The following is a 20,564-nucleotide window of genomic DNA, read 5'->3' on the forward strand; positions in this document are numbered from 1 at the left end:
TTTAAATAAAACCGTCTAATGTGACGAGAGACCAAAATAAGACCAGTAGTAGTATATACCTGTTCAAAGGATTTAAGGCCACTTTCTTTCCCAATTTTCTGCAAGTCTTCTAAAATGGCTTCTTTTACAACCTAGGAAGACAAAACATCACTTAACATGAGGCTATTAGAAAAAGAGCCTAAATGAAAGGTTAAGCATGAACCAACTCAAAATGCTGATCAGGATAAAAGGATTTAAAATATGTATAAGCACATTATACACCCAATATTTATCAAAGAAAAAATGAAAAGAAATATTAATATTAACCCTAATTAAATATTAGAGTTTTTTTTTCTGGGTGGCATTTTTTTTACTCTTGTTTTCCAATTTTTCCCCATAATGAACATATTACTGTAAAAAGAATACAACTTTGTTTTCTGAACTCCCAATCCTAACCCCCAATCTCATAAAACTATTCAATCTGTTGGGGCTGCAGCCACCTGTCACAGATGTAGGATGCGTCTGTTCCTCCAGAAAGGAGGTCCTGGGAGCTCATGGGTGTCCCAGCTAGTAGGGCCTCTTCTCTGGCATGATGGGTGCATGAGTGTGCATAGAACTTTCCTGAGCAAGACTTACTTGGTTTTGGCACAGTTCTTCAAGGGAGCCCTTGACCCCAAGTTTGGCTGCAAATGAGGGAAGTACATCTGGGTCAGGAACAACCACTCCCACTAAGGATGACTGTGGAAAGGAAATACAAGGTGCATGGACGTGGGACAATTAGCGTAGCAATGTCCCCCAGTGGGTAAAGCAAGCAGGGTTATATCATTATAATGGGTATTTCTACCAAACCTCAAATTCAGAACTAGTGTCCTACTCTTCTCTCACCATATATTTCAAACCCCCACAGAACTCTACTCCATTTTCCCACCCAGCATCTCATTACAAAATGATCTATCCAGATGTGATTCTTCAACATTAAGCTTAAAGCATCTCTGGCCTGTCCATGTCAACCCACCCCCTAAAAAGCTAAGTTTAAGAACAGTACATATAAAATAGTTTATTGGGTCAGAGCCACTCCTATTGGAGTGGAAACCAAACCAAGTCCAAGGTGCAGTTCTTTTACTACTAAATGGCTACCTTTTAGTACAACTGTATTAACAATTTTACCAACTTGTTCACAAAGTCTATCATACTTTCAAAAAAATTGATATTGCCTTATTTGCGGTTCGGAATGTAGTTTCATTTCATTAGTTTTATAAGCAAGGATCTTCTCATCCTGAGCCCACCTATATAAATTCCCGGTAGCTACAGAAATCAGCATGGTCTGTGCCTGAAAATGGCTATCATTAAAAAATGATATATTACCCGTAAGCTCTCCCCATGTACAAAAATTTGTAACACTTGTCTACTCCTGATGTAGATATTTTCTATCTTCTCTGGAGCAATGTATTCTCCTTGGGCCAGCTTGAAAATGTTCTTTTTACGGTCGATGATCTTCAGAGTTCCATTCTATGTGAGACAGATAAAAGATCAATATTTTTGAGCCGTAGGAGTGTTATCAGTGGGGAGAGTGGTGAAGTCAGAGCTGCTTTTCTTCTTTAAAGCTGATCGCTCCAGAAACTTGTGAGCAGTCTTTCATTTCTCTTTCTTAGCTTTGGAGAAAGAGGAGGGAAGCAGCTTCCGGCAAGATCCTGTCTGTACTGTATTTCTATGAGGCGTGTCAATGTGCAGCCTCACAGATAGTCCCCGGACCCACTGGGGTTATGTAAATGGGTGCCTCACCCAAAGAAGAAATCTCGATTTCCAGTAACTTAATTTCCAATTACTCCATTTCCAGAACTCTCAGGAATAGGGAAGGAGTTATCTTTTATCAAAACTTTTGAATTCAGTTGTTCTCTCCCTCCTTGATGCCCTGCCATGTGTCTCTGTTAGAGCCAGGAGCAGGCTACAGCAGCTCCACTGTGCTAATCAAGTCCCTCATTGGGCTTGTTAGGACAGAAGCTGGACTGGGAGGACTCTCTGACCAGCCACCAGAGGTCATTTGCAGCTTCACTTCTCTGAGCTAATTGGTCTGAGGAGCTTAGGTTTTCAGAAATTGGAATTGTAGAATTGGGACAAGTGGCAAATGCAATCCACATGATCACACTCTAAGTAGGGCAATTGACTGAACCAACCCTGGAACCATCAACAAGGTTGACTCAAGAAATCAGCCATCAATTCACCCAAACATTTATTATTTGAAAGTGATTAAGAAGGTACAGCCTTCTATAACTCAGGTGTGACAACGTATCTATTGCCTACATCCTATGCTTATTAAAACAGGGAACTCTTATCAAACTGAAACAGACTTGTTAGCAAGATACCACTAAACCCAAATCTATGAAATACATCTTAGAGGTCTCATTCTCAAGCATTCCTTGAATCTCACTTAAATATTGATTGAGCAAGAAAGGAGTTTTAAGTTCCAGGTACATTCCCACTCCCCCAGCACACAGTAGACAAAATTTTGAGAGGGGGGACCCTTTGGAAAATCTGCAGGGGTTCTAAGGCTCCATCACTGCCTTGCAATAATTTCCTCCCTTAGGAAAACAGACAGGATTGACCATGACTACTGCTGATATTTGGCAGCAAGCTGTGCTTAAAAATGTCTCTGTGTCTGCCACAGAAAGGAGCTGTGAAGGTCACTGAGAGACAAACACTAGCCTCTGCAAACACTTGATCTAGAAATTGTGCTTCCTTGTTTTAATATGTCTCTATTAATTGGGAAGGAATTATCTCTTGAAAGTTCATAAAGTGAACCCAAGAGTTAAACCACAATTTCTGCCCCAAGGAAAGTTAAAAAAAAAAAAAAAAAAAAGAAAGAAAAAGAAAAAAGCAATACCACACCACCCTACCCTCTTTCCTGGAACAGTCACCTAATTTTCCTTGGCTGTGAGCAAATCAATTTCATTGCAAGGGACTCATGCCAACTCTGAGATTCAGGACTGTCCGACTTATTAAAGAATCTCACCTTGAATTGGGTCGGGAAACACTGTTGGTAAAATTAATGACTGCAGATGGTGTATTTGATAAGGAATAAGGCAAAAAGAAAACCCTTCAACTGGTCTATGTCTTGGTGTCTTCTGCAACATTGTGATCGAAATAGCAAAAGTACTCTTTGGCCTAGAGAAAGGAGGCCTTTCTAGCTCTGGCAGCTCCAAATCACAAATTAAGTTACTTTCTCAGGATTTTACATTGTTGGTCCGTGGAAGAACTGGGACTAGAACACAGATCCCCCAACTCCCAGCCTGGGTTCTTTCAATTGTATGTTCTTCTCTTCACAGTATGAAGAAACCATAAGCCAGGTAGGGTACTGACCTAATCCCCTCCAGCTGCCTCAGCTGATTAAGCTACTTGCATTTCTGCCCCTCTTGCTATAAACAGACCGTTCTCCCCAGTGTAGCAGCGCAGACTCCCAGAAGTTATGAGGAAATACCCACCGGGAGCCAGTGACCAATGTCTCCTGTGTGAAGCCAGCCATCACTGTCCAGGACTTCCTGTGTCTTTTCAGGGTCCTTCAGGTATCCTTTGAACACATTGGAGCCCTTGATGCAGATCTGCACACCAGACAGCACAAGGTGGTAACAATAGCAAAGACTGCTACTCCCAGCATGAGCACTTTATAAAACACCTGCTCCCACCTTAAATCATTTCATGATTTCCACTACATTGTGAAGAGCCCCAGCTGTTAGTCCAGATCATAGGGGATAGAAAGGTGAGGCTCAGAGATGTTTAAGTCCTTGCTAAAGATCTCAAAGGAGTCAAACCCAAGCTTGTTCACAATTTCATACTCTTTCTGATATAAACATCCCCACCGTGATTATCTGCCACAAGGGCACGACCTACCCACCTCTCCTTCATTGTTCGCTGAAAAGTAGTTCATGTCAGCCACGTCTTCTAACTTCACATAATTGCAAGCCATGGGGGTTCCAACATGGCCTAGAACATACCACACTGAATCAACTGGGAAACCAGAAAACGGTGATAATTCCAGGCATATTTCTGACATATTTATGGATTGACTCTATAAGAGTAAGACTAAAAAATCACCTGGCACCAATGCAGAATAACCAAGATAGGCAGGCCTGGACCCACAAACTGAGTTTGGCATTTGCCTTGATACTGCAGAGCCTTGGCGTCCATTCAGATTTATTAAGACTCCAAAGTCCTAGTCCAGTTAGAACCCTTCTCCCAACCACTGCACCTCCTGCCCAGCAGATGGAGGACTTACCTGATGTCCAGTCTCCAGGTAATGTAAATGTACAGCCACCTGTGCATTCTGTTTGACCGTAAGCTTCATGCACCTGGGAAACCAAAAGTTTTGAGATGTACTCAAGATAAAGCATGAGCTCCTCAAGCCCTGTGGCCAAGAAAAGAGGAAAGCAAGGTCTCTAAGGGTTTGAGAACACTTAATGTCTTAAAACCCTGAATTCATGCCCAAGCTGCTGAGGCTTTTGGCCACTCAAAAACCAAAAGGGTCCAGAAATAGACTAAAGTATAGAAATTTACATGAAAATGTGGCATTTCAAATAGGTGGGAAAATGTAAGTTATTCACTAGTTATGTACAACCCAATGACAATTGAACTTGAACCTGAACAACAGAGTACCACTGAAGGAACTAAAGAAAGGGAGTAGCTTTAAGGGAAATAGTTCCAGCTATAGTATAGAACAGGGGTTGGCAAATTTTTCTGTACAAGTCAAGATAGTAAATATTTTTGGCTTTGTGAGCCACCTGGTCTCTGTCTCAACAACTTAAATCTGCTAATGCAGAACAAAAGCAGCCAAAGGCCATATATAAATGAATGGACATGACTGTGTTTCAGTAACATTTTTGTTATAAAAACGGGTGGCAGGCCAGATTTGGCTTGTGCTGCAGTTTGCCAACTTCTGGTATAGAAGCTAATCTTGACTGGAGAGAGGCTGGTAACAGAAAACAAGTTAATAGCCTACAGTAGTAGGTGTGGCCTGTGATATGCAGAATTGGTAGAGTGAGAGAGGAAGGCTTAGAGAAAACATTTCTGGGAGATGGGTAGCAACAGGACCTTCTGATCTATTAGTTTTGGAGGCAGGGGAAAGGAAGGTATTAAGAATGGCCAAGAGGATGCTAATTTGAAAGACGAGAGGACATCTGGCCTTGGCATCCATGCAGGATCTTTTCTGATAGTGGTTATATAGATAGGGGACATCCTCTGTGAGGACAAATCTATGCCTCTTTTGTCCATGCTGTTCATGGTTGGTTGAATGAATGAACTAGTTATCCATTTGGAGGAAAAATGAGACAATACCATGGCCAACCCCTGGGACAAATTCCAGACGGAGCTGAGACTTAAATGGAAAAATGGAAAATGATAAGATTACCAGAAAGTATGGGTGAAAACAGTCTTATGACATACTGGGGGTTAGGAAGTCCTGTCTAAGCAATTCAAAAACCATAAGAAGAACAAATGAATCAATGTGACCACAAAAACATTTGAAACTTTTATATAGTCATACACAAGGCAGAAGAGATGAGACTAGGAAAAATAATTGCAATATGACAAAAGTTAGTATTACAGGTAGAGTATCCCTAATCCAAATATCCAAAATCCAAAGTGCTCCAAAACCCAAAACTTTTTGAACAAGGACATGCTGCTCAAAGGAAATGCTCATTGGAGCATTTTGGATTTTTGGATTTGGAATGCTCAACCCATGTAATACAAATATCCCAAAATCTGAAAAAATCCAAAATTCAAAACACTCTAGTCCCAAGCATTTCTAATAAGGGATATTCAACCTGTATTACTATATGAAGAACTCTTAGAAAGCAATATGAAAAAGAACCAAATTATCCTTTGCCCATTTTTCTATAAGGAAGTAATAGAATAATTCATGGAAGAAATACACATGTCAATAAGCAATAGAAAGATGTTTGGTGTTAATAACAAAATTGCAGTAAGACTTTTCATGTGTCTGACTGGCTAAGATTTAAATGACTGATAAAGTCTGTCACTGGCAAGAGTGTGGGCAAATGAGGCCCCATACATTTGTATCAATCAATCAATTAATGATTGATTGATTATAACAGTGAAAAAATGGTAAGCAACTCAAGTGTTCATAAACAGGAGATTAGTTATTTGAGTACAGTTGAGCCTTGAACAACTTGGGTTTGAACATATATGCAGATTTTCTTCTGCCCATGAGACAGCAAGACCAACCCCTCTTCTTCCTCCTCCTCAGCCTACTCAACATGGAGATGATGACGAAGACCTTTATCATGACCCACTTTTACTTAATGAATAGTACATATATTCTCTCTTCCTTAAGATTTTATTAATAATATTTTCTTTTCTCTAACTTACTTTATTATAAGAATACAGCATGTATAAAAATACATATAACATAAAAATATATGTTAAATGATGGTTTATGTTATAGGTAAGGCTCTAGTCAAAAGTAGACTATTAGTAGTTAAGTTTTGGGAGAGTCAAAAGTTGTACCCAAATGTTCGACTGTGCAGGGGCTTGGTGCCCCTGACCCCTGTTGTTGTTCAAGGGTCAACTGTACATTCAATGAACTATTGCAAAACCATTAAGATGTTGCAGATCTTTATTTGACAAGGAGCAATGTTGATGGGGCACTGTTTAAAAAGTGTTTTATTTATTTTTATTATTATTTTTTTTAGAGATAGGGTCTCGCTCTGTCACAGAGGCTGGAATGCAGTGTCACAATCATAGCCCACTGCAGCCTCCAACTTGTGGGCTCAAGCAATCCTCCTGGTTCAGCCTCCCAAGTAGCTGGGACTACAGGTACCATGCCTGGCTAATTTCTTTTTTATTTTTTGTAGAGACAGGGTCTGGCAATGTTGCCCAAGCTGATCTCAAACTCCTGGCCCAAGTGCTCCTCCTGCCTTGGCCTCCCAAAGTGGTGGGATTACAGGTGTGAGCCACTGTGCCTGGCCTAACAAGTATTTAGAACACTGATTTTATTTACGTAGAGGTTTCTGTTCACAGATGTGTAGAGAAGTGACTAGAAGGATATTTTCTTTGGATTTTGGGTGACTTTTTCCTTGGTACTTTCTAGTTATATTTTCATTTTTATTTCAACAGTGAGATTTATTTGTGAAAAAGTAAAATAAGCTATCTTCGAAAAGGTACTTGGCTTACCGGACATCCTACTGCTGCCCGGAGGAATGTCAAGACCGAAGAGGAGATGGGGGCGGCTCCAGTGACCAGGATGCGAACCTTCCCACCCAGGCTGTCCTGTTCAATTGAAATAAGACTTGCTGAAACCTATTTTCTTGGCTTCCATTTCCCCCACTGTAAAGTGAGTATAATAGCTCAGTGTTGTTATGAGAATTAAACTTACATTACTTCTTATATTAATTTATAAAGCACTTAGAATAGAGCCTGGCATTGTAGAAAGGCACTCAAAATGTTAGCTATTGTTGTCATCACCATCCATAACTGGAAACAGAAGCTACATTTTTTAAAGTTCCTCATATAATCTGTATTCTTGGACTCCTCAAATTACTTATGACCTCAACAGGGAATAAGAGGGAGTGCTAGATCCTAAATAAAATCTTTTATCTGCTTTTTGCCCAATTCCCTTTAGTGGCAAAGTTGTACAAGAGGTGTCTCAAAAGGTAAGTGGGCACAAAATCTGAAAGGATCTCCAATTAAAGTGATGCTCAACCATCAGAGGAAAAGCAGAGTACACTGAGTCATGGGCAGCCCAGATATTTGCCTGGCTCAATGCAGGACCCACCCAACCTACCTGGATCTTTGCAAAGATGAGCTTGTCCCAGAAACTGTCACGCCTGATGATACCCTTTTTCACTTCCTTGAATTTACGAGCAACAGCCAAGTTCAGTAAGAACTTCTTCAAGGGTGTCTTGGCTTCATTTTGTACCTGCAGGGTGATAGCTCCTCTTAGTTGGAAACCTATTGAAGGTACTCACCAAGGCCATCGGTTAGTGAGCAAGAGATGGAGCATTCTAGCTTCATAAGGAAGTGTCCCACACTGATGGGCTCAATTACTGAATAATGATGGACCCAGAGAATAATTATGGCCACACTCAGAAAGAAGTGAGCTTAGTACACATGTATAGAACTCAAGCCCCTCCCCACATTCCTGGTTCTTGGCCAAAACATTTGACAACTGAGATAAGCATGTCCTAAAAAGATGGTCAAGAAGGACTACCTACAAAGTCACCTGGGGGGTACTAGATTGGAAAAAAAATCATCTCAATAGGTACCATCTCTAGGGTTTTGATTTAGGGGGTCAGAGAAGAGCCTAGGATCTGATTTTTTTAAACAAGGACCACCTCTTCCTCGCTGTCCCCCTATGATGCTTATATAACTAAACTTGGAGAGTTACCACCTTTCGCTTTTAGCCATAGCATACAAAACCTGACAGACTTTCCTACTTAGATTATTTTTCCCCTTTGGGCTTAACTGTGACACCATTTTCCCAGCTCACATTTTTCTCCTAGTCTCCCTGACTCTGGCCTCACTATGATTCTACAATCCATCCACCACACTCCTGCCAAAGGAGAGTTTTCCCATGTGAAGCTCAAAGAGAACTCCCCTCCTAGGTCTGAAATTAAATTCTGAACTCATATACTAGCCTTCAAGACTCTACCCTTCTGGAAGTCAGATTCTAGGCAAAGTTCTTTTCCAGTTCAAAATTTGACGAATGCTTCTCTGATCATCTTCCATGTTTACACTCTCATTTCTGGGTTTTGAGCCAACAAGGACTGCTCATCTTTACCTTCTAATATAAATTGTACTGTAGGATCACGGCATCCTACTGTGCCGATACCTGTCATTTTACCAATATCTCGCCATCTCTCTCTAAGATCCACACTCGAATGCTTGCTGCATCACGCCATTCCTGATACCTCTCTCGACTATAAGAGATTTATTTTCCTTTAACATTTGTAAGACTCACCCTTTCCCAAACAAGTCACTGATAAAGAGCTAGAATTAGAGAGTTCTACTAAAAAAAGTCCTTTATTTTAAAAACAAGTTCCATAAGTGAACTGTGTATTAAGTGTTATAAAATAATAACTATCTCTCAGAAATACAAAATGGTCCAATAACATGAACAAAAATCGTAACAACAATCCAATCTAATAATTCCATAGCATGATGAACAACTGTTAGAATTGTTAACAATTCTGCCAGAAACCAGGGCTTTTAATGTCCAGGGGTCATCTGTGTTCTAGAACACTACCTGCCCTGTCACTGGAGCCCCAGTTTATAATCTGATGAGAGTCCTAAGCGTGAAAGGCAATGTTAGAATCTCAGGGATGGGGTCCAAAACATGTGAGGAATGGCCATGCATTACTTCTAGGGCTCCGAGCCTGTGGAATTATGAGATGTTAGTCTATAGCCTGAGTTCAAATCCCAGATCCAGTGGCTTCTGAGAGAAATTGGCCAATCTAAGACTTGGGTGAGAAATATGTAAGACGAGTTTGGGACATCTTGTGCCAGAAAGCAAGGAACCTATCAACGACTACAGGGGTCACATCAAAAGGACGTACAAGTAACCCGGTGAGGGCTCCCAACTTCCAAGATGGGACAATTTGAATTCATCAAGAATCAAAAAGAATGACTCAAATTAAACATACAAATATGAAAATCATAAGTTCCTAAAAATACAAAGAAAAAAAACCTCATTGACCACTTTTGAAGATTGCCGAGGCACCAATCCCATTATTCTGAAGATCGATGAATAAAGGGAAAGAATGAAATATTTATCATGCCTTTATGGAAGAATCTCAGCTGACGAATGCAAGAGCAATGACAGAATTAGAAAAATCACCATTTTGCAATCCTTATTGAAAAATACAGCAGTGATCAATGACACCTACAACTCCTATGTGAAAGTTTGCTTCTGGCCCTACCCCTTACTATATATGACGCTGGGAAAGTTACTTAACCTCTGAGGCCCAGTTTCCTCCTCATCAGTTAGAGATAGTAAGTGTGACCTTTCTAGGTTTTTGTGAGGATTAAATGAGAAAATGCATCCGAAGTGCCTATCCTGGGGCCTGGCACCTCAGCAAGAAGCTCGGTACCCAGGACACATTATGAAAGCAGAGTGACAACTTCCTGGTAAGTCAGCTGGACTTTGAGGGGCTCCCCAAGTCTGAGTTCAGGTCCAGGTAATCTTATCCAGAGGAAAAGGGCTTTTATGTATATGGGCTTTTCATGGCTGGACTTGTAAACATGGATTTGAGTAGATACTTGTAAGGGGTTAGGGGTGGATGTGGAGCAAATTTCTTAGTGGTATAGAGTACTTAAGAGCCTTAGTGCAGGGCTAGGTCACAGACAGTCCCTTCATCTCAGGGCCAGTCTGTTAGAAGCAAGGTTAGCACCTTATCATAGATCCTGTTAAGGAGTCGAGGCACTGTGGGGAACACCGTGGGCTTCAGAGTCTTCATGTCATCAGGCAGCAGCCGAACATCTCCTTGGAAGAACCCAACTCTGGCACCACAGCAGTATATAGTAGCCTAAAAACAAAACCAAATAGCAGAGCTCAGAGCCAAAGGACCCCTTCGGGTGGAGCCTGTCTTGGATGGAATTGAGAAAGTGAGTTGCGGGGTCCATGGGTACTCTTCCCTGTACAGCACCCCGCCCCCAATTCAGGTACCCAGGACTGTGAGAGCCTCCCCCCAAGAAAGGATGGAAATTCATTTCTGTTGAGGTGACAGGACAGATAAGACCAATGAGACTGTGGCCCTCCCAACTCCACCACAGCTCTGTATGACAGTCTAAGATATCTTTCTTTGCAAGACACCATCATTCATTATGTAGCACTAAGAAAAAACACTGCCAATTAAAGTAGGACATGCCTTCAATCATAAGACCATCCCAGTTTTCATCAGTGTTAACAATATTTTTAAAAGGCTTATTAGAATTGATTTTTTATTAATCAGATATCAACACTTGAGCCCAAGGAACTGAATCGTACATTGTTTGACATTTTAGGCATCAACCATAAGCTGGTTGAAGAGGCATTTGGGGGAGGGGAAGCAGAGAGAGGACTTTCCAGTTTTATTATCTGTGTTTTTGAAAGGCTGATGCTGCTTTCAGTTCTCAAATCAGCCTCAGAATAGCTTGAAAAGCTTGGAGTCCACCCACACAAGGGCAGCCCTCCTCCGGCACCCACACCATGCTCACCATGCTGACAGCACCACCTCACACGCTCAGGCGTGGTGCAAAAACTCCCGTGGGGGACACGGATCAGCTTACATGGGTGCTTCTTCCCTGACCCTCTATGGGGAACTTCCTTTTCTCTAACCCTAGACCTTTTCAAAAATTCTAACCAAAATGAAATTAAAAAGAAGACACAATGTCGCATGTGCCAGCTCAGAATTAAGGGCAGAGAGACAGAAAGCTCCTGGATGTGATCTCGCTGGCCCCGCACAACCCTGTGAAAGCAGGAGCAAGTATTAGCCCCTTGGGCACACACAAACTTAAAGAGGAAGGCTCCATAAGTTAGAGGTGATGTCAGGAGTAGAACTCAGATGAGCCAAGTCCCTGCCTGTGCCTCTCATGTTAGAGAAAGGGCTGTAAATGTTGTATAGCAGCCTTTGGAATCAACACAAGACTAGCAAGTCAAGACTCCCTTTTCACATACCTGCTACAAACACAGAACACTCACCTGTACAACCCTCTCAAACATATGAGCCAAGGGGAGGTAGGATATGGTCACATCATTGGGGTTGGGCACAAAAGTATGCTATAGATCAGGGAACAAAGAGGAGACAACATTGAATTAATGTCAACTTTCTCTTCCAAAGGACATTTAAAAACTACCTTCTCAGGACTGCCACATACAGTTATGCAGGTGGTACACTGTGTAACTCTAAGAGTTGCCTTTAACTGTGTAAGTGTAGAGATTTGCAGTGATCCTAAAAGACCAGGCTTGAAAATATACACTCCTCTGGACCAAAGACCACACCAGGACTTAAACTTACCCCCAAACCCATGCCTCTTCTAACTTCAAAAATAAAAATCTTATGACAGATTCACATTTTAATGAGACCCTCTTTTTCAATTGACCACTGACCTCCATACATTTGAGAAAACCAGCAACGTTTGAAGCAATATTTTCATGGGTTATCATAGCTCCTTTGGGGTCACCTGCAGGAAATAAAAGGTGGAGAGAAAGATCCTTTATGTAGCTAATAGGTAGCCTTTGACCCTGAAAGAAGCAGCTAGATTCAACTGGTCTGGTTCCAGAGAGCCAAGAGTTTTTCCTGTCACTGTTTTTGTGGATGGCACATGCCTGTGTTTAGGAATAATTAACGCCCCCAGAGAATCCACTGCTGAATGCATCATTGGCCTTCTACTACCACACAGGGGACAGCCACGGTCTCAAACAGCAACACAGTCACAAAGAAAAATCCAAATAACACCCCGCCAACACCTTGTACTGTTTGTTTGGAATTTCAAATCTACAAATATTACCTAGTAATATTGTTATAAACCTTTATAAACTGGGCATACTGGAGTGAATTTAATGATACACCATCATGGGACACATTTAAAACTATTAAGCATTCTAATAAATGGGTGGATGTAGGGTGGGGCTGAAGCTTTCTGTGGAGAACTGTCACTGAGTTACCTTGATTGAATGAAATTATTCCGGTGGTGTCAAATTGAGAGAGTGCTAGGTTGGGGTGGTGGGGTGGGGGGGGGAGTTGACTTTTCAATGTCATCTTTAAGAACCCTGAAATCCATAGCAGGTAAACACCTTCCAGTATACTCAGCCAAGTTTGTTTACTTCTGCTTATGTTTTTCTACTTGGGAATCCACACTCAGAAGTCTGAGACGGTGGGCCCCTAGGATAGGGCTCAGTTGTAGGGTATATTTACCAGCCCACCAGTGGGCAAGGGCTCCAGCCATGCTCTTGGCTGAGCAGGGCTCCAAGGGACAGCTTCACAGACACTGACCTGTGGTCCCACTGGTGAAGCAGATGATGCTCAGATCTTCCGGTTTAGGAGGCTGGAGGGGAAGCACAAGGGCTTAGTCTATCACCAACTTTGAGAGTTGACTATGGCAAGACTCATATCTGGGCAGAAGAAAACTTACCACAGGTTTACTGAAGTTCTCTTTGCCTAGATTCTACATGAACAGAAAACCAAGAAGAAAAGACATTAGTTGAGATGGACAGACTATGACAGATGCAGCCCTCTGTTTCTCTTCTCCATGAAAACACCTCTATGGGAATATAACCAAAATTCCAACCTGGATCAGACCCAGAAGACAATATTCAGGCACAGTGGAAGCCCCAGGGACGAGCATGAGCTTTCTCTAGAACATCAGCCTGAAGAAGGCAGATCCCACATGTCTGAATTTACCATCATAGTCTTAAGGTTCAGTCACCTAGGACCATAACTAAATCTTTTGTGAATGATATGAATAGTTAACCATTCAGGGCTTATCAGACCAGTCACTGTCCTGAGCAATTTACATATATTAACTCATTTAACTCTTGACAACACCTCTGTGAAGTGGCGGCTATTTTGATTCCCATTTTATGGATGGTGAAAGGGAGGTGTGCAGCAACTTGCCCAAGATTGCCTAACTATTAATAATAGATATGGAGCTGGAACATGAACCCAGGCAGCCTGGCTCCAGGACTATTACTTAGCTATTACTAAACTCTGTATTTATGCATTCTCTACTTAGAGTCTCTATGCAGCTGGCCATAGTACTTTGTCCTTCTCTGGCACGGGTTTCTGAGTTGTCCTAAGAAAATCATTCTCAAAGCTTCACAGCACAAGTCTAATTCATTCCTCCCATCCCACCCCTGGAGAACAATAGCTCTGTGCTCTTGTGTAGACGTCCTGCAAGTTGCCCATGGATTTGGACCAGCCTTCGAGCTGCAAGCTGAATTTCAGACCCATACCTCAGCATCAGACAGGGCTAAGATCTCAACTCCAGTCTTCTCCCCTCTTTGCTTCAGGTCGTCATCAAAGGGGTCCATGAGGATGACCATCTTCAGGCCTGGAGTGAGGCCTTTCTCTACATTCCCTATCAGGACCGATGCCTTTTGGGGCGTATCACAGATCACTGTGGCGATATCAGCTGAAAGCAGAAACAGAGCCACAGGTCACCCTCCTGCTCTGTTATGTACTCAATTGCCTTGCAAGGAGGAAGAGATTTTTAAAAATTTCAAAGCTAGCAGGTCCCCAAAGGAGATTATGTCTGCAAATCAGATTTATAGTGTTGAACCTGAAACATTCCATTAATAATAAATGAGCTTAATTGAAACAGAAGCACATGGTTTTCTTGCATGCTGCTAACACGTTTTACAGTTTATAAAAAAAACATGAAATTTCTTCTGCTTAAGAAAAGTCATCCAGATGATGTGTATAGATGACTGAGGTGTGGTCCTACCAACGTGTTTTATTTTGAGGAGAGGAGTAGGGAGTAGAAGAGGAAGGAGGGGGAAAATGGGATTTATAGCTGATAAACATTTTATGATTCTAAATGTGATCATTTGCTTTGATACTTGTTTGTGCAAATACAAAGCTTCTGATGGTATCTAGTGTTCAAATGGATCTACTCATTTCAAGACAGAAAGTATCTTCTTGGACCTTGGACCAGAAAAGACTGTTAGCTGCCCATTGAAACTGGACTTGTTTCTCTAACAATGGCAATTTTTTCTATAGACTCACCATGGGTATTGGCACATGCTGGTTAACTGTACTGACTTGGATTTACAAAGGTAGAAAATTACATCTGTAGTTTCACTGTGATTTAGTCAATTAAGCTCACTCTATAGTCTTTTATCCAGTGTGTTCAAAGTAAGTAGTCTTGTCTCTAAACTGTATTATCATACTATGTCACCTGAAAGCATTTCATTGAAGCTTCTATCTGTGCAGATCTCTGCCTCATGGGCTTTTGTAACTTCCTTGTAAGTTATATCCTAAGTAGTGCAAAATCAGAAAGCCTTAAGCATTTTCTGGCCACAGCAATTCAAGTCCTCTAAAAGTAAGCAGAGATTTAGGAATTACTCAGCATTAAGAAAGAATCAAGTTGTAATGTACTAGCAAAGTTTTACCTTTGTTGACAACATAAATGATGGCTTCTGCTCCCAAGGTGTCATACAGGGGGACAGCTACCATGGAATATGTATAACAAGCCCACTCAGAGATGATCCACTGTACAGAGAGAAGTTCATGTAAGCATTGGAGAGGACTTTGAAGAGTATTTGTTCAGTCATTCAGCCAACAAATGCTTATTTGGTAACTTTTATGTAAAAAAAAAAAAAAATCACTGTGGGGCTAGAGTGCCTGTCACTGATAGGCCCAGAGACAACTACAATACAAAGGTAGACAATAATACAAAGGTAGAGGGTGGTAGGTTTCATCCATAAGAGGTGTGGAAAGCATTAGGGAGTCTTAGGGATGCAGAGATCACTTTCAAGGGTGAGGTCAAGTCTATTTGGGACTGCTTTGGGGAAAGTGAAGAAAACTGGGCAGGGCTTTAGAGGACTGGTAGAATTTGGTTGTAGAGACAGAGGTTGGTAGGAAGAAGGGAGTGAATGAAAAAAGGTAGGCTAGCAAGACATCACCGTGTACATACTCATGACAAGGTAGGTCAGAATCTGCCTCTTTCAAGCAGAAGAATAAGCAGTATGAGATACTGAACTAGCTTTGGTAAGTCATTAGCAAGTGCCAGAATGCTTTAGGGGTGGGATTTAAAGGTTTTAAACTTAATCCTGATTCATTTCCCTTAGTTAGCTTCAACATAGTTACCTCTGGCCTATTCTGAGCAAAGATTCCAACAAATTGGTCTGGCGATGGCTTATGTCCTTTATGCAAGAGACAGGAGCCCAGGTACTCTGCTCGGTCAGACACCTACAAAAAAGAGAGAGAGAGAGGGAGAGAAAGGAAGAGAAAGGGAGAGAGGTGTCAAAGCTCAAGTGAGACCAAATTAGCTCAGGATACTGTATTACCAAAAGAATCTTTCTAAAACCATGGGCCTGACTTACCTGTTTGTAGGACAGCCATCTGTAGGGCTGGTTTGGTTTTCTGTATCCCAAGCAGGGCCCATTGTCTAAAAATATAATGTTAAAAGAAAATCAATTCCAGTTGCAAATCCTTTGTACCAGAAAAGGTAAAAAGAGATTAAGAAGAGGCAAAACATAACAGATAAATCAAACAAGAATTTGAGCTGCTCTTATGTGTCCAAATGCAAAGTCAGGAAAAATGGAAAATGGAAATGCAAAGTCAGAAAGTTCTTGAAGGCTTATAAACTATGCTTGAAACATTTAGGAAATGCTACAAAACAGGAGTGGTTCAGTGTTGGATATGTGACCTCCATGGTCGTGTAGGCATTCAGAGAAAGCCATCCCTATGGGCTAGCCCGTGTAATGTGACCAACACAAACAGCCTGTATTGAATAATCTTAGATTGAGCTTCCCTATAATAAAAGAAATACATGCTCATAAAAATGTAGGAAAACATCAAAATATGAACCATCAATCTCATCACACAAATACCATTAACACTGACATTCCCTTCTATAGCTCCTTTGCATAGTTTTGTGGAGTTATATCCATTCTACATATTTGAAATGAATATAATAATTTGGAATTCTGCGTCCTCTCCCAATTTGATATATTATAATTATTTTCATGTTATTACGTTTTCTCCGTAGAGATTTCAATGGCTAATCCATGAAGGGCTGTACCATAGTTGACTTTATCTCATTGTGGGTATTTAGATTGTTTCCAAGTTTGACACCTTAAATAATGCTAAGTATTTTCAAATCAATAATTTCAAATTTAGACCATTTCTTAGAATAGAGTCCCTAAAATGAAACAAGTGGGTTGGAAAGGGTAAGGGAGGCTCAGAACAGATACCTAGCACCACACTGCTTACCAGAGTAGAAGTGACAATTCACTTTCCTCCCACTGGCAACTTACCAAGTTTTATCACACTAAACAGTCTCTTACAAATGTCTTCTGGTCTGATAGGTTTGAAAAGTTATTAGTTTAGTCTAAGTCTCTTCAACAGCTAGTAAAGTGGGACTTGTCCCCTTATTTGTTAAGTTTTATTTACTTTCACGAATGAATCATCTGTTCATGTGTGTTACCCATTTATATGAGTGTCTTCTAAGATACCAAGGCTCTTAAAAAAACTACAAGAACATATGCATGCACGCACATACACACACATACATTTGCCTTCAATATTTTTCCAATTTGTGTCTTACATTTACAAACAGAAGAATTTAACTTTTGAAATTCTAAACTACTCAGCTTTACTTAAAGTTAAAATAAGTCTGGGAACGTCTATTTACTAGAGTAAACAGTCATCTCAACTCTTAAAACTAAGCCACGGAAGTTGTGGTATTAGGCTGAGGAACAACCCTTAGCAGCTGAGAAGCCCCCACATTTAAACCAGAATGAGTCGAGTTGTAAATAGACAAGCAGAAGGGAAGGAAATTTTACATAGAGGATCTGGCCAAATTGCTGAGAGGAATACAGGTCTTGCCAAAAGGAAGTATTCAGAGAGAGGGTTACTAAGAATTCAGAAGCAAATCAGTGGACTTCTAGACTAAAGTCTAGAGGGAAAAGGAAGGAAAGCAGGAAAGAGATAGTTACTCTGATTAAAGAGATATAAAAAACAATGAGGAGGCTGTCCACAGGAAACATTAGTGCTTTTCTTCCTGTTGAAACAGCTGCATGAAAACCCAAGAAGTAAAATCTTGGACAGTGACTTTCCCCTAAGCATGGTGAGTCCCGCCTGGTCCGATGGTTGGAGCCAGTGCTGCCCCAGCATGCAGGCCTCGGGTGGTCTACCGAGGAATGAGATAGTTGGTGCTAACATTAATCGCTAATGATAGTTACCCTTATGGAATGCTTACTCCATGCCAGGCACATTAACTTGTTCAGTCTTTCCAACTATTATCTTTCCCATTGTGCTAAGAATTACGAAGCCCTGGTACAGCGTCTTCAAGCTCACCCAGTAAGTGGTAGAGCTGACAAATGTGAAAGAAACTATTCTGCATTTCCTTATCACTTCCTGATTGATGAGAATGCTAGCAGAGGCTGGTAGCCAAGGAACAAGTCAAATAATTGGCCCAAAGGGGCAGCAACTCCGATTTCATTAAACTCCATGCCCTAATCACCTTACCCTATTAGTCAAACTCCTGACCAGGCAACAGCCTAGCCTTTGATTAACTTGTGCAACTCAGACCTTGTTAAGTTCTAACGTGTGGCCATCTGCAAAGAGTCCACCCATCAACAACTTCTTGGCAAAGTTGCCACCCTAGGCTAAGTAGAATTCAAACTCTGTTATACAGAATTCTCTAGAAGCTTTGTTAAAAATACAAAGCTTCCTGAGGATTATTAGTTCTCACCATCTGGAAATTTGATTCAGTGAAACTAAAGTGGAGCCAGAGGATGTATATTTTAAACAATAGCCCCAGGTGATTCTCAACATAGACAAACTACTGGCTAGGAGTTAAAAGGGTATATTAGGGCTGATATAGTCAACCCCCGATAGGACCAGAAGTGTCATTTTTCTATGGAAGTAGCCACACCAGATTTCTCATGCCTGCTTACATGAGAAGCCATCTTACCCATATTGCTTTAGCTTTAATTTAGCTTTGAAAAACATTCTAAATGAAGTATCTTATGTGCCACATAGAACCTGGTTTGTTTTTATTTGCTGTAAGCAAGTTAATTTTGAAAGAAAATGTGTGTGTCCAGCATTGTCTTCAGTGATATAAGATATAAATATTAAGGCTGGATCTGTTCCAAAGGAACTTATCAAAGCCCATTTGCTGGTGTATAACAAAGTCCAAAGGTAATTTCATTCAGTGATACTAAGAGTGGCAGCATGGGCCAGTAGTGTGGTATTGGAGTTAAGGACGAGGCAGGAAGTCAGGAGTCCTGACTGCTAATCCTGTCTCAGATTCCCTATCTGTAAATGCATGGAAGTGCATTTGTGAAAAGCATGTTTCTAAACAAATGCCCTGCACTAGTGAGTTAGTCAAAATACTGTCTTACGCTTTATCTCCTTGACTATTTAAAAACGACGTGGCAGGGAAGTTCTTGTGTTAAGTGAGAGACAGATTCAGAGAGGCAAAGTGGGTTGCACAGGGTTACACAGCTGGAACTGGAAGAACTGGGCTTCACACTGAAGTCTGTCCCACATTGTTTCCAGGACCCATCCTGATACCGCGCTAACGTCTCCTCTACTTTGGATTAATATATTGTGAGTCTGCTGAGACCACTGCATCTGAACAGCTGGGGTTTTAGGAGTGAGACAGGGAAGAAGAGGTATGGAACAGAGTCGACCTCAGTCTTCTTCAGGCAAGGACAGACTGCCAGGCTTACCAGACACCACAAGTCCTCTTTGGAAAATTTCATACATTGTCCTGGCATCTGAGAAGTAGTAACGTATTGGGTCATTGTTCTTCTGGGAAGGACTCTTCCGCGCTCCTCCCTAAGATACAAGACCAAGTTTAGGCCAAGGCCAAGTCTCTCGTACCCTTTCTGAAACCTTTGTGAATGGTATTGAAGAGAACACAAATACTGATTTTGAGGTTACAGGGATGTTCTTTTTGCTATTCAATCAATTGTTTAAATCTCAAAATTGTAGTATGTTCACATCATAGAAATTCTGAAAAATATAAAAGTATAAAAAAGACAAAAAAATTGATCGGTAATATCACCACCCAGAGATTGTCATGGTTATGTATTTGATAACCTTCTTGGCATACATATGCAGAAGACAGAGTATATGTATCTTTTTTAAAAGACAGGGTCTCTCTCTGTCACCTGGGCTGGAGTGCAGTGACATCATCATAGCTCACTGTAACCTCAAATTCCTGGGCTCAAGCAAACTTCCTGCTTCAGCCTTCTGAGTAGCTGGGACTACAGGTGCACACCACCACGCCCATGTAATTTTTTTATTGTTTGCCTTTTGTAGAGACAGGGTCTTGCTATGTTTATCAGGCTGGTCTCGAACTACTGGCCTCATACAATCCTCCCACCTAGGCCTCCCAAAGTGCCAGGATTACAGGCATGAGCCACTGCACCTGGCCTATATGTATAGTTTTACATCTTTTTTTTTTATTATATCAAGTTTAAACTTCTATTGAATGAGTACTGTTTGTTCTAGGAACTGTGTAAGCACTATAGATGTGAGTTAAGGCAAAATAGCAACACTTGAGCACCTCATAAACTAGGGTTTTTGGAGTATAGGTGAATAATGAGGGGAAAAATACAAATATGAATATTGTGCTATACATGCTGTAATAAAAATAAATACAGCATTTGGGAAACAAATGAAACAACCATTTCTGTATTAAGCAGAATGGTTACAGGGAAGAAAATATATTTTAATGGAGACTTTGAAGATAATTAGGCATTTACCAAAAGGATGTGGTTTGGGTAGGGTAGGGGAGGAAAAAAAAGGAAGAATAATCCAGAGTGAAGGATCAGTGTAAAGGAAGGCACGGAGGCAAGAAAACACAGTGCAGAGCCTGGTATGTAGCTAGAAAACAGGGTATTTGAGAATAGCTAGGGATTT

At 41.0% G+C, this 20,564-nt stretch overlaps 1 protein-coding gene across 4 annotated transcripts in view; it reads right to left on the reverse strand.

Annotated features, from left to right (window-relative positions):
- Window positions 1-20,564, reverse strand: part of ACSL5 (acyl-CoA synthetase long chain family member 5) — a 41,779-nt gene that overhangs the window by 1,458 nt on the left and 19,757 nt on the right. For all 4 annotated transcript variants that reach the window (XM_045568132.1, XM_045568131.1, XM_045568134.1 and 1 more), the window contains 18 exons: window positions 19,367-19,475; window positions 16,010-16,074; window positions 15,774-15,875; window positions 15,077-15,176; window positions 13,919-14,097; window positions 13,099-13,131; window positions 12,960-13,011; window positions 12,074-12,147; window positions 11,666-11,743; window positions 10,377-10,511; window positions 7,772-7,906; window positions 7,162-7,257; window positions 4,250-4,322; window positions 3,869-3,957; window positions 3,459-3,575; window positions 1,345-1,488; window positions 616-717; window positions 60-131 (listed from right to left, as the gene is read on the reverse strand). In XM_045568132.1, the coding sequence (XP_045424088.1) occupies window positions 60-131; window positions 616-717; window positions 1,345-1,488; window positions 3,459-3,575; window positions 3,869-3,957; window positions 4,250-4,322; window positions 7,162-7,257; window positions 7,772-7,906; window positions 10,377-10,511; window positions 11,666-11,743; window positions 12,074-12,147; window positions 12,960-13,011; window positions 13,099-13,131; window positions 13,919-14,097; window positions 15,077-15,176; window positions 15,774-15,875; window positions 16,010-16,074; window positions 19,367-19,475 (1,755 nt within the window). The remainder of the gene's footprint in view (window positions 1-59; window positions 132-615; window positions 718-1,344; window positions 1,489-3,458; window positions 3,576-3,868; window positions 3,958-4,249; window positions 4,323-7,161; window positions 7,258-7,771; window positions 7,907-10,376; window positions 10,512-11,665; window positions 11,744-12,073; window positions 12,148-12,959; window positions 13,012-13,098; window positions 13,132-13,918; window positions 14,098-15,076; window positions 15,177-15,773; window positions 15,876-16,009; window positions 16,075-19,366; window positions 19,476-20,564) is intronic.

This window comes from Lemur catta, chromosome 14, assembly GCF_020740605.2.
Source record: "Lemur catta isolate mLemCat1 chromosome 14, mLemCat1.pri, whole genome shotgun sequence".
In the NCBI taxonomy this organism is placed as follows: domain Eukaryota; kingdom Metazoa; phylum Chordata; class Mammalia; order Primates; family Lemuridae; genus Lemur; species Lemur catta.